Source organism: Ostrinia nubilalis, chromosome 9 (genome assembly GCF_963855985.1).
Source record: "Ostrinia nubilalis chromosome 9, ilOstNubi1.1, whole genome shotgun sequence".
NCBI classification, from domain to species: Eukaryota; Metazoa; Arthropoda; class Insecta; order Lepidoptera; family Crambidae; genus Ostrinia; species Ostrinia nubilalis.
In genome coordinates, this window is record NC_087096.1 from 275,314 (window position 1) to 301,388 (window position 26,075).

The 26,075-nt window shown below is 42.1% G+C and overlaps 2 protein-coding genes across 2 annotated transcripts in view; both read right to left on the reverse strand.

Moving 5' to 3' along the window:
* Positions 1-21,652, reverse strand: part of LOC135074340 (regulatory-associated protein of mTOR) — a 49,196-nt gene extending 27,544 nt beyond the window's left edge. Inside the window, exons 1-12 of the mRNA XM_063968600.1 lie at positions 21,338-21,652; positions 20,732-20,834; positions 20,278-20,399; positions 13,362-13,481; positions 12,341-12,487; positions 8,953-9,188; positions 4,903-5,085; positions 3,181-3,380; positions 2,220-2,461; positions 1,472-1,546; positions 1,312-1,392; positions 996-1,172 (exon numbers count right to left, since the gene is read on the reverse strand). Coding sequence (XP_063824670.1) covers positions 996-1,172; positions 1,312-1,392; positions 1,472-1,546; positions 2,220-2,461; positions 3,181-3,380; positions 4,903-5,085; positions 8,953-9,188; positions 12,341-12,487; positions 13,362-13,481; positions 20,278-20,399; positions 20,732-20,834; positions 21,338-21,520 — 1,869 coding nt within the window. The 5' untranslated portion in view covers positions 21,521-21,652. The remainder of the gene's footprint in view (positions 1-995; positions 1,173-1,311; positions 1,393-1,471; positions 1,547-2,219; positions 2,462-3,180; positions 3,381-4,902; positions 5,086-8,952; positions 9,189-12,340; positions 12,488-13,361; positions 13,482-20,277; positions 20,400-20,731; positions 20,835-21,337) is intronic.
* Positions 21,653-22,562: 910 nt separating this feature from the next.
* Positions 22,563-25,716, reverse strand: LOC135074334 (vacuolar protein sorting-associated protein 41 homolog). The gene is made up of 2 exons (XM_063968591.1): positions 25,146-25,716; positions 22,563-24,951 (listed from the first exon to the last, which is right to left on the reverse strand). Exons 1-2 carry the CDS (start codon positions 25,579-25,581, stop codon positions 22,832-22,834), a joined length of 2,556 nt encoding a protein of 851 aa, XP_063824661.1. The 5' UTR covers positions 25,582-25,716; the 3' UTR covers positions 22,563-22,831.
* Between the last annotated feature and the right edge of the window lie 359 nt (positions 25,717-26,075).

A 26,075-nucleotide genomic window follows, 5' to 3' on the forward strand; every position in this document is an offset into this window, starting at 1 on the left:
GCGCCGGCCCAGCGCGCCGCGTCGTAGGCGCGCCACAGCCGGCCCGGCGCCGCGTCCGGCAGCCGGCAGTGCCGGGGCTGCCACAGGGGCCTCACCTCGGGCGCGTGGTCGAGCAGCAGCGGGTACAGCTTCTCGTGCGCGAGGTCGCGCGCGCCGGCCCAGCGCGCCGCGTCGTAGGCGCGCCACAGCCGGCCCGGCGCCGCGTCCGGCAGCCGGCAGTGCCGGGGCTGCCACAGGGGCCTCACCTCGGGCGCGTGGTCGAGCAGCAGCGGGTACAGCTTCTCGTGCGCGAGGTCGCGCGCGCCGGCCCAGCGCGCCGCGTCGTAGGCGCGCCACAGCCGGCCCGGCGCCGCGTCCGGCAGCCGGCAGTGCCGGGGCTGCCACAGGGGCCTCACCTCGGGCGCGTGGTCGAGCAGCAGCGGGTACAGCTTCTCGTGCGCGAGGTCGCGCGCGCCGGCCCAGCGCGCCGCGTCGTAGGCGCGCCACAGCCGGCCCGGCGCCGCGTCCGGCAGCCGGCAGTGCCGGGGCTGCCACAGGGGCCTCACCTCGGGCGCGTGGTCGAGCAGCAGCGGGTACAGCTTCTCGTGCGCGAGGTCGCGCGCGCCGGCCCAGCGCGCCGCGTCGTAGGCGCGCCACAGCCGGCCCGGCGCCGCGTCCGGCAGCCGGCAGTGCCGGGGCTGCCACAGGGGCCTCACCTCGGGCGCGTGGTCGAGCAGCAGCGGGTACAGCTTCTCGTGCGCGAGGTCGCGCGCGCCGGCCCAGCGCGCCGCGTCGTAGGCGCGCCACAGCCGGCCCGGCGCCGCGTCCGGCAGCCGGCAGTGCCGGGGCTGCCACAGGGGCCTCACCTCGGGCGCGTGGTCGAGCAGCAGCGGGTACAGCTTCTCGTGCGCGAGGTCGCGCGCGCCGGCCCAGCGCGCCGCGTCGTAGGCGCGCCACAGCCGGCCCGGCGCCGCGTCCGGCAGCCGGCAGTGCCGGGGCTGCCACAGGGGCCTCACCTCGGGCGCGTGGTCGAGCAGCAGCGGGTACAGCTTCTCGTGCGCGAGGTCGCGCGCGCCGGCCCAGCGCGCCGCGTCGTAGGCGCGCCACAGCCGGCCCAGCGCTATGCACGCCCACTGCCGCAGCGCCGGCGACGAGTCCGTCAGCTGCTCCAGGCAAATTGAGATCATGGATCCCTGCGGGCAGACAAACTGTTTACACGGGGGTTAATACTTCAGAAATACGCACAGGAGTTAAAAAAAATTAAAGCATACAAAAAAAAGGATAATATATCTCCTCTGCATCCTATAGCGAGACGTAAGTTGTGCTATGTACCTGTAAAGCTGCCTCTTGTCCTGCGGGATAATTGTCCACGATCCCTGCGAGCACGTATGCTGCTAGCGTTCTGTGCTCGCTCTGCCAATACAAGACATTTTAAATAAGTATACTGTGTACTAACTTTTTATAAAATTTTATTATGGAGGCGTATACTCACGTCGACTGTGGGATCCGCGAGCACGGACAAGAAGTATTTGTGGCCTTTCGCGTTCACCAGGTCGACCTGACAGCTCTGCAACCAAATTATTCATTTATTTTAGGTATACGGATAAATTGTTGTGGTGTCTACATAAGTAAAGTAATACAAGTCGTTGTCGTGACAAATTATTTTGACATGTGGGATTGCATAATGTTGTGTGGCAGTGGATGGATACTGGGCAATGTGCAGTGCGGGCAGCCCGCCCCCCGGGCAACCGCCCCCTCCCCCGTGACCTGCTGCTGCCAGAAGCAGAGGACGCCGACACCACCCAGCCTGCTGCGCCTGCGAGACCTGTCTCCGCACCAGCCGTCACAGCACCGAAGCCCCGCTTCAGAATAGTGACGGCCCAACGCCCGCACCAAGACAACCCAACACCTACTGCAAATATATGACTGCCTGAAAGAAAGCTCCCTGGCATCCAGGAACCGCCCGCTCGCTGGTCGTTCACTGGGCCTCGACCAACGTCGACTCACCCGGTGGGTTGGTACCGCGCCGAGGGCGGGACAGTGGTGCCAGGTAGAAGCCCAGGCAGTCCGTCGCCAAGCGACGACTCAACCACCGACTGGCAGTAGCCAGTCGAGATGCAGCAAGGGCCATGAGCACAAGCTCGACGCCCGAACCGGCCAAAAGGTCGAAGACCTGTGATCGATACGCGCCCAGCGCCAGGAAGCATAGTGTAGTGTGGTAGTGTAGTGTCGGCACGCACCGGGTCCACGGCGACGATCTTGGCCCAGATGTAGACCATGGAGGCGCGCAGGTCGTGCGCGGAGGCCTGCAGCAGCTTGAGCATGTAGGGGAAGATGCCGACGGCCAGCACGGCGCGCGCCGCCCACGCGCCCAGCGCCAGGAAGCGGCACAGCAGGCGCAGCGCGCGCACGCGGTGCAGCGTGCTCAGCAGCACCTGCAGCACCATCGGCAGCTGCGACGGCGGGCTGCGCGACGGCGAGCCTGCGACATCCCAACCCTTGCCTTTATTCATTGTTTACACTACATTTTGCGCAGCACAAGATGCTAATATAGATTTACACTTTTACTGGTTGTGATAAAAAATCTCAGCTGCAATACGACTGGACGATGAACCAAGTTCAGCTGTTTGACAAATCCCAGTTGCGGTACCGTTTTGACAGCTAGTTCAAACGAAGCTGTAACGTAAGCGGAGTGCAACTGCGCTTTTGCGTAAAAGCTGACAGAAAGCAACATAGTTCCAAACGCAAGTCAAACGCTTCACGAACATTTGCTGTTTTATTAATTTTATTATTTTCAAAAATAAGGTGTTCCGACTTTTATTGGAAAATGCATAAACGATATCGCATTGCACATATTCATCATCTCAGCCATAGGACGTCCACTGCTGAACATAGGCCTCAAAAGCATTGGGCATTTCATGTTGCCCGGTTGGTAACGGCCTCATCAATTTCACATCAACTAGAATGAAAATAAAGCGCAAATGAATTGGGAGACATTAAAAATTAGCGCAATCCGGACCCAAGCCTAGCGCATAACTTAGTGCCTGAGGTATGAGAGTGGCACAGGAGGGTGTTTTAGTGACTTCAAACGTCAGCGAGACTTCAGATGCGTTTCAGATTTGTATGCTCTACCAGCGTGTGCTCCCACGCCGCCCACAGCGGGGCCGGCGGGCCTGCAGGTGTGACGTCACGCGCACTCACCGAGCTCCAGCCACACCTGGAAGGCGGTGAGCTGGTCGCGGAAGAAGGGCGAGTGGCGGTAGTCGGCGGGCGCGCGCTCGTCCAGCAGCGCCGGCAGCTGCGCCAGCGCCAGGTCCAGCGTGTGCTCCCACGCCGCCCACAGCGGGTGCCGCGCCAGCGACGGCAGCGCCGGCATCGACACTGGTGTGCAGTTGTACGACCTGCGAACAATCATAACTAGCATAGGCGCAGACACGATGTCTTACGCGCCTAACAATGATGCTGCACGTACAAGACATATTTTTATACCCGTAGCATCACTGTTAGTTCGCGCGCGAATTCAATGCAGTTTTTTTGACACATTCAGCTTCTGAAGCTCTGTACCAATGTGCTTTAAGCGCTGAATGTGACGAACATCATATGTCTCATAAGATTTTAAACTTTCGCGTTCCATTTCAATCACAAGCATTGACCAGGACTGCAGCATCACAGCCGAAACGTCAAGCCGTGAGTACACAATGTAACTCATTGATAAACGTGTCTTACTATTTTAATCATATGTCTCAATAGACATACAAAGTTCGTCAGAGGTGCATATAAATATCGAACGTCCCGGGCACATTGCGTTTATAGCAAAATTAATGTACACAAGCGTACTTCGAGAGATGACTTCTTACGGCCGGTTCACACATGTCTCCGTTTTACTGTTCACACAGTATTCTGTATACAGTGTCATGTGTGAAGTCGCTCATCCAACTACATACGCCATCGACGAAAAAAAAACGTACACGATAAAACGGAACAATAAAACAGAGTCATGTGTGAACCGGCCGTTAGGTGCAAAACTCGAATCAGTCACAGTTAAGAATAGCTGTCCAGAGAAGTCGAGTAGCAGGCTTGTGTAGGTCATGACATCTGCTCGCATACCTCATGACGCGGTCGGCGAGCAGGAAGTTGCGGCACAGGCTGGCGGTGAGCAGGTCGGCGCGGAACAGCTGCTGGAACAGCTCGGCGGGCAGCGAGCTCCAGGCGATGGTGTGGGTGATGGTATCTGCTCGCATACCTCATGACGCGGTCGGCGAGCAGGAAGTTGCGGCACAGGCTGGCGGTGAGCAGGTCGGCGCGGAACAGCTGCTGGAACAGCTCGGCGGGCAGCGAGCTCCAGGCGATGGTGTGGGTGATGGTATCTGCTCGCATACCTCATGACGCGGTCGGCGAGCAGGAAGTTGCGGCACAGGCTGGCGGTGAGCAGGTCGGCGCGGAACAGCTGCTGGAACAGCTCGGCGGGCAGCGAGCTCCAGGCGATGGTGTGGGTGATGGTATCTGCTCGCATACCTCATGACGCGGTCGGCGAGCAGGAAGTTGCGGCACAGGCTGGCGGTGAGCAGGTCGGCGCGGAACAGCTGCTGGAACAGCTCGGCGGGCAGCGAGCTCCAGGCGATGGTGTGGGTGATGGTATCTGCTCGCATACCTCATGACGCGGTCGGCGAGCAGGAAGTTGCGGCACAGGCTGGCGGTGAGCAGGTCGGCGCGGAACAGCTGCTGGAACAGCTCGGCGGGCAGCGAGCTCCAGGCGATGGTGTGGGTGATGGTATCTGCTCGCATACCTCATGACGCGGTCGGCGAGCAGGAAGTTGCGGCACAGGCTGGCGGTGAGCAGGTCGGCGCGGAACAGCTGCTGGAACAGCTCGGCGGGCAGCGAGCTCCAGGCGATGGTGTGGGTGATGGTATCTGCTCGCATACCTCATGACGCGGTCGGCGAGCAGGAAGTTGCGGCACAGGCTGGCGGTGAGCAGGTCGGCGCGGAACAGCTGCTGGAACAGCTCGGCGGGCAGCGAGCTCCAGGCGATGGTGTCGGTGATGGCCGTGAAGATCCAGTTCAGCTCGCCCAGCATCGTGCGCCGGTCCGTCACCTGCCCGGGGATCCTGGCCAGGTACGAGAAGATTAAGTATTCAGTGAATGGACAAGTTTCCATTTTTTTTTATCAAATCAAATCAAATCAAATCAAATAAGTTTATTTGCAGAACAAAATGTCATGATAATACAGGTATACAGTATCTGAGTCAGTTCCAATTATGTTCTACCGGGGATTGTACCGGTGTGCAAATGTAATACAATAATAATTGACTGATTAAATTAATTAAGAATATAAAAATTACTACAATTATGATCACAATGTCAAATTTTAATACCTACTCAAATAATAGATGTCAAATAATCGCTAATTATCATTAAAATACTCGTCAATACTGTAATAACATTTGTCAAGAAGCCATTTATTTATGTTATTTTTGAAAACCCTAAGAGGCAAATCTTTAAAATTATTAGGCAGTTTATTGAATATTTTGATCGCCATTAAAGGAGCGTTGCTTGCATAAAAATGTGAGTTGCATTTCGGGTAAAATAATCTATTTTTATGCCTTGTGTGCCTCTCTAGAGATTCAGCATGAGTATTAAAATAGCTGGGATATCGTTTTACAAAAGTACAAATTTCTCGGACATACATGCACGGTAAAGGTAATACACGTATTCTTTGAAACAAGGGCTTACAACTCTCCAGGAACCATGCACCACATACCGCACGTATACACTTTTTTTGCATCTTAAAAGCTCTGATCATGTCAACTGAGTTACCCCATAAAGGCAGACCATACAATAGCACAGATGACACATAGCCATGATAAGCGGCGAGAGCTGCTTTTTGTGAGATTGTTTTCCTAAGTCTTTTTAGGGCAAATACAAATCGATTTAATTTTGTACAAATATGTTCGATATGGGATTTCCAGTTTAGGTGTTGGTCAATTTTAATCCCTAAAAACAAATTAGATTCTACAGTTTTTATTTCTGAGTTTTGATACTTGATATTCATGTTACTAGATTTCATTTTATAATTTTTAAATTGTATCAATTGTGTCTTGTCAATATTTAGTTTAAGTTTATTTGCATTAAGCCATGTCATGATAGTATTAATAGAATTATTTATTTCGGATTCATATGTTTCTTTGCTGGTACATTTAAATAAAAAAGTGGTGTCATCTGCAAACAATATGCACGTGTGATTAGTTATTTTGGGTAAGTCATTAACATATAAAAGGAATATTAAGGGCCCCAAAATACTTCCCTGAGGGATTCCGCGGTAGTTAAGTCTGAATTTTGATCGATGTAATTCCTTGGTGAGTATGTTTACTTGCCGTGTACTTGTCAGACGGGTTACTTCAGTACATTGTTTACGTCCTGTTAAGTAAGTTTTTATCCACGTATAAGCAGTGCCTCTTATCCCGTATTTTTCAATTTTTCCTAATAAAATTTCATGATCAAGAAGATCAAATGCCTTCGTCATATCCAGCATAAGAGCAACCACTGGTCTTTTTTTGTCAATACTTTCTGTTATTTCTCTAATAAGATTAAAGCAAGCCAGAGTTGTTGATCTGTTTTTCCGAAAACCGAATTGGTTTTCGGTTAAGATCCCATATTTTTGTATGAATTTATTGAGTCTAGTATACATAGCTCTTTCGAATATTTTTGATACCACAGGAATTAAAGTAACAGGTCTGTAATTGTTAAGTTCCTGTTCATCCCCCTTTTTATAAATTGGTTTAACTACTGAAATTTTTAGTTGTTCAGGAAATATTCCTTCAACAAATGAGAGATTAATTAGAAAACTCAGTGGAGCAGATATACTATGAGCACATGACTTTAATATTTTTGTATTCAGTTCATCATACCCAATTGAATTTGTGTTTTTTAATCCCTTAATTATTTTTATAATTTCCTCTGGTTCTGTGGGTTGCAGAAATATGGTAGCTGGATTAGTATCTATACCTGTATGCAAAGTATTGTTAGTCAATTGTTTTGGATAGTCAATGTCAGTTAGGTCAATAAAGAAATCATTAAATAATTCACTTATAATGTCAGGGTTAGTAATTGTTTTGTTATTTAATTTAATTGCGTCAATGTTCTTTATTTGATTAATTTTATTTATAGTTGAATTTACTGTGTTCCATGTTGCTTTACAAATATTATCACTATTTAAAATGTACTGCATATTGCTTTTTTGTTGGGATTTATATATACACTTTTTTAAGAGGTAACAATAATTTTTATATTTTTTTTTATGTAAGATTTTATTAGTTTTTGAATATTTGTATGTCAAGTAAAGTTTCCTTTTTGTAATACTTGACTGTTTTATTCCTTTTGTTTTCCACCTATTTTTATTGGATAGATTATTTCTTTTAAGTTTAATTATCGGAAAACATAATTCATGAAACAGAATAATCAATTTATAAAATGAGTCATAAGCCGCATTTATATTGGTCTGTTCGTAAACCTCAGAAAAAGACAGGCAAGAAATACATTGAACAAATTTTCCCATGTTTTCCCTACTGTAATCTCTGCGAGATTCACACCAATTTGTAACTTTAGCTTTTTTACAAGAGGGAAATGATATAATTTGGCCAGTTTCATGGTCCGATAGACCTAGTTTTATAACTTCTGAATTTACCCTGCTTATGTTGCTGGCCACCTGGTCTATACAGGATTTATTCCTAGTAGGAGTTTTTATGTGAATGGAAATATCGTGATTCTCCAATATTTCCAATAGTTCACAACTATGTTTACTATGTTTTAGAATATCGATATTCCAGTCTCCACAAATAATTATTTTTTTACAAGTTTTCTGATTTGTGAAGCTGTTTAGAAGTTGATTTAGTTTAACAAAAAATATATCGATATTACTATTTGGTGTTCTATAAACGCAGATAATTACTAAGTTTTGCTGTGTTATTTCTATACCACAGCATTCGAAGTGGTGGGAACAAGCAAGTTGGTTAGCAATACCGATGGTTTTGTATTCCAGCCCTTCCTTGCCGAGGATACAAACGCCTCCTCGTCTTTGATTGGGGCGACAAAATGAGGCAGCCAGACAGTAACCCTGTAGTACTAAATTAGCCTCGCAATTTCGCTGTATAAATGTTTCACATAAACATAAGATGTATATATTATTTTAATAAATCTTGAAAATGTAAGTAAAACTAATAATTAATTGTGAAATAATCATGAAAATATCTCTACAAATACACAAGTTATAGGGCCCTAAAGTTGCGCATAACAAATATTCGCGCCATTTTGATCGGTGTAGTCACGACAGTCATTTGGAGTACAAACAGTAAATCACCCCTGTGGGTCTAGACAAAGTGCAAATTATAATCGCAAATCAGTCGAAAAGTGGTCGAAAAGCCCCTTTTTTGTATGGAGTTTTGACGGATTCGATTTTCGATTCGATCAAAAAGTGCGTTTTGTCTAGGGGGGCTGGTCCAGTGCTGTTGACAGATCCAATTTTTTTTTAAATCTAGTAGTTTTTAATTTTTCAGTCAGGGTCACTGAAGATTCTTTCTTATTAAAATTGTGTAACCTTTTTTGACATATCCAAGACCTGACCATATTTAAAAAGAAGACTTTGACATTGTAGTGTTATTCTCGACAATGCGTTAGGGGTGGTAAGCATTGTGATTGAAACTTGAACAGGTGGATCGGTTCGTGCTTTGTTTATTTATTTATTTAGAAAAATCAAGGTTGTAGAGTTCGTGGCGAGCTGTAAAGCCGGGTCCAGACGGGTGTACCGCGTAATGGAATGTGTCGTGTAATGTAACATGAATTCTACATGTGGACGGCACTACGAGCGTCGAGCATCACTTGTAAAGTGCTGTCCATACTATTTCCATCACATTACACGATACATTCCATTACGCGTCACACCCGTCTGGAGCCGGTTGAATAACGCTGGTGTTTCTCACTTGTCGATGAGCTCGTTGACGATGTGCGGCGTGACGCGCGTGCGCGTGCGCAGCACGAACCACTTCATGGCCATCTTGACGGGCGTGGTGAGGCACGCCGTGAACAGGTCGGCGGGCAGCTCGGGGTTCATGGGCAGGCTCTGGCCCGCCGCGCACGCGCCCAGCTGGATGCAGTTGCGGTACGACACCGGCGCCGGCGCCGGGCCCTCGCCTGCGCCGCGCGAACTCAGCGCCGCCTGCCGGAGGAACGAAGCTTATAAAATAAATATCCTTGGTCATTTTACACTGCGCTTCTAGTCCCAAACTAAGCGAAGCTTGTACTATGGGTACTAGACAACGGATATAAGCATACTTATAGCCTGACCAGGAACATAAAAACCCTGGCATAGAGGCGCGTCAATTGCATTTGATAGTGCAACACTGAGTACAAACTTTATGTATCAGGATTCAGGATTACGGGCTAATTTGATATTTTCATAAATTAACGAAAAAATATTATTATAGGTAACCTGATTTAAATAAATTAAATGAAACCATCAATCGAGCTAGTAGAATTTATTTTATTATTCATCAATAATCAAATTCAGAACTTGAATATTCAACTGCAATGTCTGCTCATGAACGCTTCAAACTCGGTACTTCTTTCCCAATCCCATAAAATTCAACACTTAGAAAGTGACAAAAAATTTTAAAATAGGTAGTTGAAACAAACCACAGCTAATTTTCATAGTGGACTGTACTATACGATAAACATGTCAGTCAATTTGACAACCTTTGTCGGAAACATTATTCAATGAAAATATTATCCGAACCCTTAGTATTTCTCTTCGAAAAATACTTTAACACATTGTGAACCACTTTTCTTTCACGACTATAAAAAAATTTTATCAATTTAATTCATAAAACCAATTGCGCACATTTAAAATAAAGTTTGTTTACACTTTGACAGCAATAGACTGACATGCAAGGTGACATGTCAATGAAGTTTTCAGTTACTGTTGCCATTAAAAGAAATTAGTACAATTAGTTTTCCGCAACATGGCGAGGGTTTTTATGTTCCTGGTCAGGCTATAAATACTTTTTTTTTTTGTAAATACATACTTATTATACATAGAAAACACCCAGTCCAATACAAACAAATATGTTCCTGCACACAAATGTTTGTACTGTGCGGGAATCGAACCCGTAACCTCCGGAATAATAATCCGTTTCGAACCACTACACCAAACGGCCGACAATTTATTGTTTATTACAATTTGCGAAACGTTTTTTTAGCGTTTTGACACGTGCTCTGCGCGGGAAAATATACAGCTTTGCAGACCACTATTTCACCATGTAGGTAAATTGGTATTTTGGGTATGCGAATCTATACTAATATTATGAAGCTGAAGAGTTTGTTTGTTTACTTGAACGCGCTAATCTCAGGAACCTCTCGGTCCGATTTGAAAAATTCTTTCAGTGTTAGATAGTCCATTTATCGAGGAAGGCTATAGGCTATATACCATCACGCTACGAGTAATAGGTGCAGAGCAAAAGTAAAAAAATGTTTTGAAAATGGGTTTTCACGCGTACGAAGTCGCGGGCACAGCTAGTCAAGAATACATTGATTATTTTTATCATGGCCGATTCTAAGTTTCAAGAGCACGCAGTAATTAAGTTATTGGATAAAAAAAATCTATGTTGTCTATGTATCTGTTACGGTCAAAGTGATAAATGTGAAAATTATGAATAATCGCCGGTTATTATGAATAATTACCGCATGATTTGGTAAATGTGATTAATATGAGGTCATTTATGTGTGTATAAAACTAAATAGGCGGCTTAGGGGTGGCCCAAGGGCCACCCCCGCCGCACCTTAACCTATTTTTCACTTTAAATCAAAACATTATATTATAGGCATAATGGAAAAGTAATATTATGCAAAAAAAAAAAACATTCCAAACTTATTATGCCAAATTATATTAATATATGATATGAAAACGTTCAAAAGTTTGGCTGTACAGGAGCATGTACACAAGATGTTGTTCTCTTTTATGAAATTTGTTAGTACTAAGGTTGAATTACTATACAGTGTGAGTCACGTTAAAGTGTACATATGAAAATAGATGAAACTAGACCTATTTTTATCGACAAAAAAGAGGTCAAAAATTTTTCGAGATTTTTTTTTAATTTTTTATAGGTTTTTTTTTCTTCCAATTACTTATTGTAAAGAAAACGTAATAACTTTTAAACTAAGCGGTATATCCTGATAAAATAAAAACAGTAATAATGCTAAATAACAGGCGATACTAAAAAATAGACAAAATACACAAAAAAGGCCAAAAAATAATAAAAAATGATACTTTTTTTAAAAAATCCGCTTAAAAATTCGTGTTTTTTTTGGTTATTTGATAAATTTCTCCAAAAAATGCCCCTATAACCGGTAGTTTTTATTACTTTGTATTATTCTCTATCGTATTACCTTCGTAAAACGAAAAATCGCATGTCTTTATCCCTATCACAACGTTTGCAATGATCGTTTGAACTAAGCCTCTCCGGGCGCGCCATTTAACGCTTCGTTAACAACAAAACTGAAAATGGCTCTAGATTTGTAATTTTGATAAAGACAAGTTAGATTTCAAATAAAAACAAAAGATTTCGAAGTAAAATAAGCATTTTAGTTAAAATTAAAATTGTCTCTACCTGTAGCGGAGAATAATGTTGTGGCAGGCCTTTGTTCAAACGATCATAGCAAATGTTGTGATAGGGATAGAGACATGCGATTTTTGGTTTTACAAAGATAATACCATAGAAAATAATACAAAGTAATAAAAACCAGCGGTTATAGGGGCATTTTTTGGAGAAATTTATAAAATAACCAAAAAAACACGAATTTTTAAGCAGATTTTTTTCAAAAAGTATCATTTTTTATTATTTGTTGGCTTTTTTTGTGTATTTTATGTATTTTTTTAGTATCGCCTGTTATTTAGCATTATTACTGTTTTTATTTTATCAGGATATACCGCTTAGTTTAAAAGTTATTACGTTTTCTTTATAATAAGTAATTTGAAGAAAAAAAATTCTATAAAAAATTAAAAAAAAATCTCAAAAATTTTTTGACCTCTTTTTTGTCGATAAAAATAGGTCTAGTTTCATTTATTTTCATATGTACACTTTAACGTGACTCACACTGTATAATCACTGTTAAATGTGATTAATTTATCACTTTTACCGCGACTGTCGGTAATTATTCATAATAACCGGTTATTATTAATAATTTTCAATTTATCACATTAACCGTAACATATCTATTAATAATCAATATCATAATTAAAGCAGAATAGAAATAACCGAGTATACAGAACACGTTAAATAACTTTAGTGATTTGTTATAATGTTAGTAACTGACCTCATACTCGCGCTCGTGCTGGTCAGCGAACTGCTTGAAGTTGTCGACGATGACGCCGGCGTTGGCGCAGTCGTACACGTACAGCGACGGCGCGCCCATCCACGTCTGCAGGTCGTACATCGACAGCGGGATGTACTGCGTGTAGGCCTGCCCAACAACAACAGCACTGTTACAGCCCGCGCGTATGGTTCAAGCGTGGTACAAATACAAAAGGTCTACCGCATTACATCGTCGGCCGTTTGGTGTAGTGGTTCGAATCGGACTACTATTCCGGAGGTTGCGGGTTCGATTCCCGCACAGTACAAACATTTGTGTGCATGAACATATTTGTTTGTATTGGACTGGGTGTTTTCTATGTATAATATTTATGTATAATATGTATGTATTTACAAAAAAAAAAGTATATAAGTATGTTTATATCCGTTGTCTAGTACCGATAGTACAAGCTTTGCTTAGTTTGGGACTAGAAGCGCAGTGTAAAATGTCCAAGGATATTTAAATTACAATTTATACAAAAGGTCTTCCACATTATAACAAACAGGCACTGCGAGCAGTGCGCAGCTAAAGTAGTAAGAAAAGCAAATATACGAAACAACTGTGCACAAGGGCGCCCTCAAATTGACGCGTGAGGAAACGCTGCAGTGGCAGCACTGCGGCGCGCTTGCAACAAAGTTGCGCTTCTAGAAATTGAATACTAGTAAGTTCTTCCTCTTCCTTTCGCTTTCTCAGGCGTCTTAATTTGAAGGCGCCCTAATTGAAATTGAAGGTCCGTAACTAAACTACGTTGTACCAAGGTTCAATGACAAGACATTTAATGTTCACAGTTGAAAAGAATTTTATTTCTTGTAAAGTCGACAGCTCATCAAACCATAATATGTTTTGCCTTTTCGCCAGCGTCGCAGTTAAAGCGCATCCACAGGCCTGGTTTCCTTCGCTTTGGTGGAAACCGGGCCTTCATGATAGTGAAAATACATTATCCGATATTTTGGACATGTGATTAAAACTAGGAATGCAGGCTCACCCGGTTGAAGACCCATATCTCGCCCTGCACGGTGGGCTTGGGCACGCCGTGGCCGTTGTAGTGGAATAGCACCCGCTCGTCCTTGGCGTTGCGCCGCAGCGAGCAGCATAGCTTCTTCACCTGCCAACAACATGAATAACCTTTTAAAAATACTATTGGGAAAAGAAAGTGTTTTTCAAAAGCCAAGTGTTTTCCATTTTGGAATGACAATCTAACATGCAAACTCTGTGCAAGCACACTTTTTCAATTTCCATAGTCAGACAGTACGTCATAATATGTCAGTTAAACTGCGAAAATAAAAGGTTAAGGCTGGCTTGCACCATCTTACTTTCAACTTCGAGCAAATGTCAAGAATCTGTCAAACTCCATAGAAAAAACACCGGATATTGTTATAGTCAATGTTAAAAGTTGTGTTTGTATGTATAAATTAATAATATCATTCATTCTCACAAACTTTCGTATTATTATAAGTAGGAGAAATATTCCTCAAAAACTTATAATATTGAAACACATGGTCACTATCGTAATTAATACATCTAAACCGAAAACACCTGTTATCTATCTCAAATATTCAGAAGTAGACCCAACCAGTGGCGGATTTACCAATAGGCCAAGTAGGCCAGTGCCTAAGGCGGCAGTTTTAGAGGGGCGGCAAATTTAGCAAATTTTTTTGTACAGGAAAAAAAAAATATAATTATACGTATACCTACACAATCCATATATAAATAAACGATTAAGAAACGCACTGTAATATATACTTAGGTACTTATGTGATCATGAATTTTAAAATATTCCAATAGCGTTTCAATAAAAATAAAATAAAAAACTCTTAAGTAACACAGGATCTTCGGAGCCTAGCACGAGCACCATCTCTCCACAACTTCGTGTATATTGTTTTACAGGGTAGCCCAGAAGAAAATTTACTTTTGAAAATTCAAGGAAATGAAAACTGTACATCTTTGTAGAACTTAAGCTATTACAATTTAAAGGTAGTGCAATTTATTTTAAAATGTACTATCTTTTATACATTTTATCGTACATGTGATTCCCTTGACGTTTACAACATTCGGTCAACATACATCAACATTTTGGAAAACTTGCGTAAGCGCTGATGCACACGACGCCGCTACCGCGCCGCCGCCGCGCCGTCGCCGCGCCTTTGCACTGTTTATTAACGCCGCGTGAACACCGCTGCCGCGCAGCCGCCGCGCCGCGCACGAAATTATGCTTTGTTGGCGCGGTGGCGGCGCGGAGGCGGTTTTAGGCCTCAGCCTCGAACTTAGCGGGCAGCGGGGCGGGGGCGGCGGCGGCGGCGGCGCGGGAGCGGCAGGATCTTATGCGTAAAATCAAATAGACCGGTTCTCGAAAACAGCGGCGCGGCAGCGGCGCCGGAGCGGGCAACGAGCGGGCAGCGGCGAGGGAGCGAGCAACGAGCGGGCAGCGCACTCCTTCTTTTGCCCACAATAAATCGAGCGTTAGGAATAAATTTGAATCGAAATAAAATTGTCGCCGTTGTTCAGACATTTCGTTTGCGAATAAAAACAAATATCTCGACAACACAACCCCGAACACAACACTTCGCCGCTAAAGCACCGCGCGAGCTGCCCGCTTGTTTCGAGAACGGGTCTGCGTTGCCCGCCCCGCTCCAGCGCCGTCGCCGCTCCCGCCCCGCTGCCCGCTAAGTTCGAGGCTGAGGCCTTACTCGGTGCGTATGAACAGTGTAGCGGCGCGGCGACGGCACGGCGGCGGCGCGGTGGCAGCGTCGTGTGCAGGAGCCCTTAGAGTTACCTCAAAATGGATTCAGGATGGATGAATTCTGCAGAGTTTTTGGATTATTAGAGTATACTCTGCTCTGGTAACCTCACAAAAAGAAGTCTGCTGGAATGAGATTAGCGCTTCTTAGAGGCAGTGAGATTTCACCACTGCTTAATTGGTTTGTTACATTGAAAGGATCATTAATTTTTGAGAGCGCTATACTGGTAGGCTGAAAAGCTTTTTGATTTCAAAGCTGCAAGATTTGCAAGGTTATGACCGGAGCACTTGGTTTCATCAAGATGGGGCTACGTGTCACACTTCAACTGAGAGCATTTAGATGGTAAGAGACATGTTCCCACAAAAAATAATTTCAGGCAGGGGTGACATCTCCTGGTCACCAGTAAGCCCTGATCTCACTCCAGAAAATTATTTTTTGTGGTGTTACATTAAGAATAGAGTTCGTTCGTTCGTTTCAGCCAAAGGACGTCCACTGCTGGACAAAGGCCTCCTCCAAGGTTTTCCACAATGCACGGTCCTGCGCTGCCCGTATCCAGGCTCTTCCCGCGACCTCTACCAGATCGTCGGTCCACCTAGTAGGAGGCCTGCCCACGCTACGTCTTCCAGCCCACGCGCGTCTCCACGCTACGTCTTACGTAGAGAAGAATAGAGTATACTTTTATAATCCAACAACCATGAAGCAACTAAAGCTGAGCATTCGGCAAAAAATTGAAAATAGGTTTCAAAGTAATTCTGACGAACGCATTCCAAGATTTGATGTATGTTGATCGAATGTTGTAAGCGTCAAGGAAATCTCCTGGGCGATGTAATTTAATAAAGGTAAATTTAAAAATAAATTGCATTAAATTTTCTTTAAATTGCAATAGTTAAAGTTCTATAAAAATTTATTAGGTACAGTTTTCGTTTCCTTTAATTTTCAAAAGTTAATTTTCTTCTGGGCCACCCTGTATTACCAAGCCTTGGTCTTTCTGTTTACCTTTAGGTAGTTCTTAGCTAATTATACTGGATATAGCACTTCGCATGGCTCTGTGCACATTCAGGTGAGAAGCTTTTCTTGCTTAAAACGGGTTAAACACTATCTACGAGTATCTACGATCTACTTTAAGTCAAGAAAAGTTTATAGGCCAGTAGATTTAAACACAAAAATGAATTAAATCGGAAATAATTCCTAATTTTAGTGCTTTAATGGCTTCATTAGTTGCCATAAAGACTTTCCTAGGTTTTCGACTTCGACGGAGTTGTGCTTAAGTGGTGGGGGCCCCCGAAAGGGCCGTTTTTCCGGTTTTCCGGTTATACCTCGTAAAGGACTTACCCTATCGAAAAGTGGTCTTCCTGACGGTTGAAGGGCATTTAATCCTGCATTAAATAAGACCAAATTCATATGTTTTGAACAAACCGTTCTCCTGCAAATGTTCGGCAAAGTAGAAAATATGTGTATAATTAATGACCCTCTCCACGTCCAATGGCTCGTTACCCGCAGGCTTCCAAGTCTTGAAAAGGAGCGCCTCAACCAGTGTAACCCTATCAAGGCTTACGAGCTGGATGCGCCTATCCTTGTTCGTCCCAGCCGTTCCTTAACTGCGGTTGCTGCACCTCTTCCTGGCACTCACCCTGAACGACTCTGTGTTACCTACTGTGGCTGCCCCTCTTCCAAAAAAAAAAAAAATGAAGCCATTAAAGCAATAAATCTTTTGTAGGAATTATTTCCGATTTAATCTAATTGTTCTGGCCTATTAATGCTTTATCTCTTTTGTGCATAGAGTCAGAACTTATGAAAAAGATTTCATACGTCGATATAATTAATGATTTTGCAAAGAAGAACGGTCATCTGTGACCCAGGCCCGACAGAAACGAGACATACCTCATTTTTTTTGTCATGTCTTAATTAGTAAAATTATATATTTTTTATATTCGAAATCTATGTATAACACCAAAATATTACCCTTTGTTTTTGTTCAGGCGTTATACAAAAACTAATACAAAATGCCTATTTTGCACTTAAATTGGTAAATGTATGTACCTAAATGTCTATTACAGCTGCTATGGAATGTATCTAGGTGACCTGGAAATACAGCCGGATTATACAGGGTGGAAACGAGAAGTTACAAAATCCAAAAATTCAATGTTACCAGCTTCCATAATCTGTAACCTATTATATTGATACCATTTGAAAGAGCTCGTGAAGCACTTTCAGAATCAGTAACTAGTTTTTCGATATCTTACATAGTTTAGAAATAATCGAGTGAGATCACTTATCGTTCCATATGTATAACCACCCTGTATAATCCGGCTGTATCTCCAGGTCACCTAGATACATTCCATAGCAGCTGTAATAGACATTTAGGTACATACATTTACCAATTTTGGTGATAAATAGGCAATTTGTATTAGTTTTTGTATAACGCCTGAACAAAAACAAAGGGTAATATTTTGGTGTTATACATAGATTTCGAATATAAAAAATATATAATTTAACTAATTAAGACATGACAAAAAAACTGAGGTATGTCTCGTTTCTGTCGGGTCTGGGTTTTTTTTGTATTGGGCGTGACCGTTCTTCTTTAAAATCTCGCAAGAAAATAATGTAAAACTTTCATTTGATCTCCATTAACTGAATTGTTAACATGTTATATTTTAATAGAAATTGTTTGTATTGTTTTTAAACTGTTAAGTCCAATAAAAAATATTTACCAAAAACAATGTTTACTGACCACACATTATTTTGTCTGTGTTCTAGTGTAGATATTTTTAAGTCATGCCTTTGCCCACCTTAGGATTAGTACATACTGCTGTTTTTAGGTCAACATTAAACTCTTCATTACATAGCGGGTTGCAATAATAATCTAGTAACTGACAGAAATATCATTAAGTTCACAATCATACTAATAACGGGATTAAACTAACGTATTGAATTTCAAAAGTCAGTATTTAGGGGCGGCAAAAATTGAATGGCCTACTAGCGGCAAATTTGTAAATCCGCCACTGGACCCAACTTCCATTAGTCAGCGTGTCAGATAGCCCTATCCCAAATAAGCGTGCGAATTCGCGATAAGTAGCTCGTCTGCGCCGCGCCAAGGTCAGCCCGCGGCGCGGTCGGCCGCGCCTGCTCCTAATTTATGCTCATTAAGCATTAATGCATGTCCACCACTAATTAACTTATTCATCCTAGTACTTTGAACTTTAGGCGCACACTTGGCGTCAGAGTCACGAAATCCAAAATATTGAAATTGTCGGCCACAGCCTGTCGTCGCGGACTAGTCGCTCATTCCAAGTTTTAATTGATACCATAATTACTCTGACCGTAAAGTATGAAAATGAAAAAGTAAGTAATAAGTAGAATTTTACAATTTATGATAAGAGAGAATATGAGAAGACAAAATCAGTCAATTTTAACTGCACACTACATGTGTGTATAATTTTTTTTTTTTTTTTTTTTTCTCTTATATCCGTGGTCCCATCGGCAATCTGTAGGGAACTACAATAATCCACTCCTGTGTCCGTTTGCACTGTTCTTTGTCATGGGTAGGGTGGAGTCCAGTGACTCAGTTGCCCTCAGTGGTCATGGTTTCTCAACTGTCCTGGAATCTATTAAGGAGACCCCTGACACTAGCTCTTTGCAGTCTGCTGAATAGGAAGCCTTCAATGGTCATGAGTTGTTGTACTGAAGAGTTTGGATGATTCGAAAGTCTATCCTTGTAGCGGAGTGTGTGGCTCTTTATTTCCTCTCTGACTGTGGGCAATGGCAAGTCCTGATAGATGAGCTTGTTGCTGATATACCATGGGATTTGGTAAATCAAACGTATGGCTTTTGTCTGAAAGCGCTCGATTATGTCGAGATTGGAGTTGGCAGCTGTTCCCCACAGCTGTATCCCGTAAGTCCAGATAGGTTTAAGGATGGTTTTGTAGACCATCATTTTGCTACCGGTGTTCAGCTGTGACTGGCCTCCGACAAGCCACATCATGTTTCTTAGTTTGGCATCTAGATGCTTCCTCTTTGTCCATATATGCTTTCTCCAGGTTAGCCTGCGGTCCAGGTGCAAGCCCAGATACCTAACGTCCTCAGCCTGAGGTATTTGGATACCATTAAGTTTGACCGGTGGGCAGGAGTTTCTTCTGAGAGTGAAGGTTACATGCACAGATACGCTTATATACGCGTATATACGCTTTAATACGCCATGAATGGTACCATTTCTCCATTTCCGTCAGGCTTTCCTGGAGATAGAGTGAGGCCGTGACTGGATCGTCGTGTGTTGCCATTGTTACCGTGTCGTCAGCAAAGGTGCCTGTAAATGTATTTGTAGTTGTTGGCAGGTCTGCGGTAAACAATAGGTACAGCACGGGCCCCAAAACACTACCCTGGGGTATACCGGACGCTATGTTGCATAGGGCAGAACAAGAGTCTCCAGATCTGACTTCGAAGCATCTGTCTCCCAAATACGACCCAAGTATTTCGTAGAACGGGCATGGGAGGTTCTGTTTCAATGTGTGTATAATAAAAAAAGTATTAACATTAAATAGAATCACACTGCACATTTTTGTTGCAAAAATACACATATACCTACCTACAATAAGGCGATTATCACACGGCACTGCGTTCTGGCGCGGTATGTATGTGTTACGGTTAATGTGATAAATTGAAAATTATTAATAATAACCGGTTATTATGAATAATTACCGACAGTCGCGGTAAAAGTGATAAATTAATCACATTTAACAGTGATTATTTAATAATTCAACCTTAGTACTAACAAATTTCTTAAAAGAGAACAACATCTTGTGTACGTGCTCGTGTACAGCCAAACTTTTGAACGTTTTGATATCATATATTAATATAATTTGGCATAATGAGTTTGGAATGTTTCTTGCAATTCAAAAGTAATATTATACTTTTCCATGATGCCTATAACATAATGTTTTGACTAAGCCACCTATTTAGTTTTATACACACATAAATGACCTCATATTAATCACATTAACCAAATCATGCGGTAATTATTCATAATAACCGGCGATTATTCATAATTTTCACATTTATCACTTTGACCGTAACATATGCATAAGACGACGGTACCCAGTGCTATGTGATAATCGCCTAATAACAAGACAATGTATAGTTAACATATCAAAAAATGTCATCACCCACCTCGTCACTGGTGGGGTCGAGGGACTGCTTGTAGCGGGCGCGCGGCTGCCAGCGCTCGTACTGCAGCTGCAGCGAGTGCCCGATGCTCTCCAACGCTTTGCTCGGTGAAAGTGAGTTGGGGTCTGTTCAAAACCGCAGAATATTGTTGAAACAAGTAAACTTTAAGATGTTTAACCATTTTCATTAATGGTAGCAGTGTCAGTTGTTATTGCTCTTTTGTACTTACTACATTTTTTTATTTTTTTCAATATTTGTACGACTAATTAAATCAACATGTGGACATGTCTTGTAAAACCAAATAAATATTTCTGATTTCAGCACTAAGAACTGTCATAAAATAGTAAGAATAGAGAATAGAAGTACAAAATTTTTAATCGCTGATCGTATTCTTAAATATTAATTTTTCTTACCAAAAAAGACAAGGCAAAGCCAAAGGCAGGTAATTCAAGCTTACCTATCCAACACTCGAGCCGGGCACATGGCTGCGTCTTCACGATGTCTGGGGGATCTACTCCCACATTCAGGCACAGAACCAGTGCCACACAGTGTGTCTTGTACTGAAATGAGACCTTGTATAAACTTATAAGTTACATTTTAGAATTAGGTGTTTTTTGGCTTTATTAAAGTTTGTAAGTTACGATCTAATAATCTAATTGAATTCAAATTAGTTGAGATAGTTACCACACCTATAAAAAACATAAGTCAAAATACAATTTTTTACTGGTGAAGTTTTTACAACAAACATTACTTCACCATTAACCAATATATTGCTACAGATACCTACCTATTTATCTCTAAAATTATTGTTGATACAGCAATGACAATCAAAATAAATCGTGTGACGTGCGACTGAATCTCGTAAACGAAAAAGAAGGTAAAGATACACAATACTTTTACAATATATTATTGGGCATGAAATTTTACATTATTTTTTTGATTTTGTATGGTAACAGCTATAAAATATCGTAAAAAATTCCATCCATGTGCGTTTGTTTTCATCACACCGCCCGATACGCAGTTACGGCTTCGCCCGTTTTCGAGCTCCGCGATAGCCTCTCACCTTTTCTTTCACCCTCCATGAGTGCTCCACGCGCTCGGCTCCTTTTATCACCTCAAGATGCCTGGGTTTATCGAAACTCAGGGGCAAATCCCAGTCATCTACGTCCGAAGAAGATTCACTGTCACTTTGTCCACTGTTCTTCTCCTCATCTTTTACGGCAAGATAAGGAGGCATGTCTGTCATTTTCACTCTACACTTTCTCACAAAGTAGTCAGTTTCTCTTGTTCAACGTTTCAGGACACAACACGAAAACATTTTTAAAACCTCGTAAAATACGAAATCATGTGCGCGTCCATTTTTCAACACCACATGGGAATAAACAATAAATTAAGTTTCATTTCATGCATTACATGTTATGTGTTATCATTTTGGAATAAGTGGTTTTGAGAAACAAATACAGAAAAAATATTTTTAAGAAATATCCGGTTTAAAATCATATAAATAAATAATATTCTTTTAATACCGAAATTGATTTTCAGCCGATTGTTTTGCTTCGAATAATAACAATGTGTGTAAAGGAACACATTATATAAATTTTGTCTATGGTTGCATTGGATACCGCTGCACCACGGATGAGCTGCACTGCTGCACTGCATGAACTGCTGCAAGATTTTTTTCATTTTCATCTACTACCTACATTCTCTCTCTCCTCCACCAAATTTTAATTTAATGTGGAATAAATAAACTATGAACACTAGACTCGGACTGAAGGCTATCGTTTTACCTAGCGCTCACCAGTTGGCGCTACTGTAGAGTAAGGGCATAGAGTAACTTGGTAAGGGTTTATTCCCGAAATCCCGACACTCTTGCTTGGAGTACGAGTAATTTTAGGGTTCCGTAGTCCTGACATGGAACCCTTATAGTTTTTTGTTCCCCACACCGCGCCGGAGGAGTGGCGACAACGGGAATAAACCGACTGGAGGAATATCGCCGCATTTAAAGCTAGTCTGAAACTGCCTTTATTCCCACAAGTTATTCCTACTTATTAGATAAATAGAGTAATACATTCGGTAATTGAAATCAAAAATATGCTTCATGAATGAATTAAAACAATAGAGCTAACCCGCGAATAATTAACACTCTTGATCACCGCACACCCACTCCTTTAGGCCAGGAGCTGGGTATAGATATGGCAATACAATTTGAATTTCATTAGTAGATAACTCTATTTCTCATTAAATGTAACGAGTATGTAAATAAAGGGCAGATAAAAACGATAGCTATGTAAATTATTATAGGGTTTTAATGATATTACCAGGAAAATAATACAAGCCACTTCATTACAAAAGCACCACAAAGTGATAACATAAAAAGAACAATAATAATTGGCTGCTGATTAATACATACAGAATAGAATATTAACATTGCTTATTATATTATGTATAGGTATTTATTGTTTACATGGAAAAATATTGTTTAGAATTATATACAGTTACTATCTAATTCTATGCATACAATGATGAGTTGAGCTTTATAAAATATTGCTAGAAAGTGTCACATTTTGACGGCACTGCACACAGTGCAAGTGTTGCACTGCACACCGTCAGGGAGGCACTCTATGTGGAACGAATGTCGGCAATTATACACCTTCAAGTCGGAAGCATTCGACAAGTCTTTTATGATGATACGGCCTTGACACACGCAGCACAAGAAGTCATCTGTGACAGATATACCTCTCTGTTGGCCTATGATCAACTTTTCATGCAAGTCAAAGTAATTTCTCAGGGTAATAATCTTGCAAGCGTCCTGTACTGAGAGTTGAAGATGGTAGTCACACATCATTTTCGCAAGGGACTCCTTTAAGTCTTTTATTTCACACCCCGGCTGTATATTTTGTATTAGCATTCTAGGGTCAACATAATTTCCTATCCTCTTTAAGAGTAATGTAACATATTCTGGCTTGTTCACCGTTTGTTTGATAAGATCAGTCCACAGCTCCTTATCATTATGCTCTTGACAGAAGTTTATGGCCTGGTTTATATCATTCAACTGCTCTATTATTATTTGCAAAGCTTCTCTAGTATTCCCAATACGACCCAGAAGGAAAACCATTTCTGGATAAAAATTGTTACTCTGACAAACATCTAGTGCCTCTTGTATCGGATAACTGTCGCTGCATTTCAAGAATGGCAAAAGTTTATTTCTTGCGTATTTAGCATACAGCCTCACTAATTTCCCATGATACCTCCCGTTGGGCTCAATCTTGCTGTAGGCGTCCAAGTACTTGTAGAGGAACATGTCGTGGCTGTCCAGCTGCCGCTCCACCACCTCCACCGGCACCTGCAGCTGTAGGGACACGACGGTCTTGTCCAGAAGAACGGAAATGGCTTTATCACAGTCTAGAGTCATCAAATCAAGGATTTTATCATGGATAACATCATACATATTGTGTTTGGTTATCAATGTGAATACATCTTTGTGTTGCAGTTTGAGGTATGTGTTCAGTGCTTTGTCATACTTTTTCTGATAGCAGTAAAGTAAAGCCAAAGCTTCTAAATAAATATTTTTGTCAGACTCTGGAGCATTTGTTTCTTTCAACCACAGTATATGGTCAAGTACAGTCTTGATTATCACACTAGTATTATACAGTTCTGGATTCCATTCTTTAACCAGTTTAAGGAATCCAGGGGGATCCACTTTCAAATATTCATAGAATATGAGTTCATAGATGTGTTTACTCAAAGCTTGCTCTGGGTTCTTAGGCACATAAGGACTGATGGTTCTAAGTTGATTGACTTCTGCAAACTTCATCAATTGAGATTCCCAAAGCGATTTATCTGACTTGCAAATTCTAGCACACAATATGGCAGCTTCTTCAAACAAATGCTCAGATAGTAAGTGGTCCAGGTATTGCTCACCAACCTTGACCACTGAGTGCTTGGAAGTCTTCCCACCAACTTCTTCTAGAACTGTGATAGCTTTCTCAAACCTGCCATGCTCAGTCAGCCAGTTCACCCTGTCATCAATGTCATATGGGCTGGCAATCACTATGTCTTTTGGTGAGACAATAAAGAACCTGTTTTCTTCAATGAGCATATCTAAGTAATAGTCATTGCAGGAATATTCTTCATAGCCTCGTATGTTCAAACTATCAGTGGATACTTCACAAAACTCACAGTCTCTGTAATCTGCTACTGATAATACAGGTCTTTGGGCTTTTTTGGTTTTGGGATCACATTCTTTTGGCACTCCTAGTAATACAAGTTGGTCATCCAGTGGTCCCAGACCACTAATGAAGTAGTCAGTCTGAAATGTGTGTACTGGATCCACAAGATATTCCGTCACATCTCTTGTTTGCAGTTCCAACTGACTTCTTTTTCTTATAACACATATTCTGATGGTGTCTACCCAGCCAATCATTAATGTTTTGGGAGCTGACCATAGGAGGTTACATCGGTAATCTTCAATGGTCCTATTTGGGCTTTTTTCCCATTGAATAAGGCCAAGAGAACACCTTGCCACCAGATCGTAAACTCTTACTCCGACTTCACTGGCCCAGGCAACGAACCGGTCGTGCCAGGCCATGGCCTGGACGTATCCTTCACATTCACACAGGACTGTACTTCGTAGGCGATTCAAAAAGGTCTTCTCATACAGTGTCAACTTATTGTCACCTGAAAATAACAACATTTTCATATTAAGACGACGTAGTAACAAGGAAATTAAATAAAAATTAACAATTACCTTATGTGTCATAATGAGTAATAGTAAAATATTGTACAAATAATATTTAGTACGAAAATATCTTGTCTATTAGAATTTTGAAAACTAGTGCTGTTAAATTAGGTACTATGTAATATAACAATACCTGTCAGGAACCTTCGCCCAGAACCAGACTTGAAGTAATAGGGGTCTAGGGCCACAGACTTCACTACCCTGCTCAGTGACAGGCTGTGAGTGTTGTCGTTGGAGTACAGGCCGTAGACGAGCACTTTGCCGTCGTCGGAGCAGCTCGCGATGTAATCCCCGTTCACGTCCACGGAGATCTTGTTGACTGCGATCGCGTGAGCCTGCAGCTCCATGTCCTTCCCGTCCTGGGAGATGGGCACCGTGTTACCTTCGTGGTCCAGCAAGTGAATCACCCCCCACTGGGTGCCCAGGCAAATAAACTTCGTGTGCACGCAGATACAGCTCACGGCATCTTTCATGAGGATATTCTGAACATCGTTGCCCATTCTATCGTATTTGAGTTTGGGCTCTTCATCAGGAGGCAGGCTATCACAACTTTCTACATTGAGGGCCATAGTTTTTGCTATATCACATTAACGAAATCGAGAACACTGCATTTTACGTCTGATAAACACAAAATACTAAATAAATTTATCACTTTTTCCTTTTTGTTCCTATTTATTTTGATGACTTTGACATTTTGTTTTAATATATTGGCAACAACAGGCTAAGAAATATAAAATACACATTCTATACAAAGGTCAAAATATTATTGTCTTTGGTATATTACGTAGAGAAAAAAAAAGTGCAATTGGCGGGAATTTTTAAAGAAACTTTGTAGCACTTCTTACTTGAAGTCACTTGTTACAAGTTTGCGAATGCAAAATTATTTATCAAAATGAATAGTTCCTTCGACATAAATATCTACAAGAACAAACTGTCTTTGTTTGGTCAGAAGGTTTTGCGCGGTTTGGTGGAACAATGGCATGAAGGTAAGTTTAATAGGTTTAAATTCACAAACGTACTTAGAATCAATTATTTTTAACTTCAAACTGAAGTGAAATATCTT

Coding starts and splice junctions, on each gene's coding strand:
- LOC135074334 (XM_063968591.1), bottom strand. CDS start 25,581: ATGGCCCTCAATGTAGAAAGTTGTGATAGCCTGCCTCCTGATGAAGAG. Junction 24,952..25,145: donor TGGGCGAAGGTTCCTGACAG/GTATTGTTATAT, acceptor TGTTATTTTCAG/GTGACAATAAGTTGACACTG.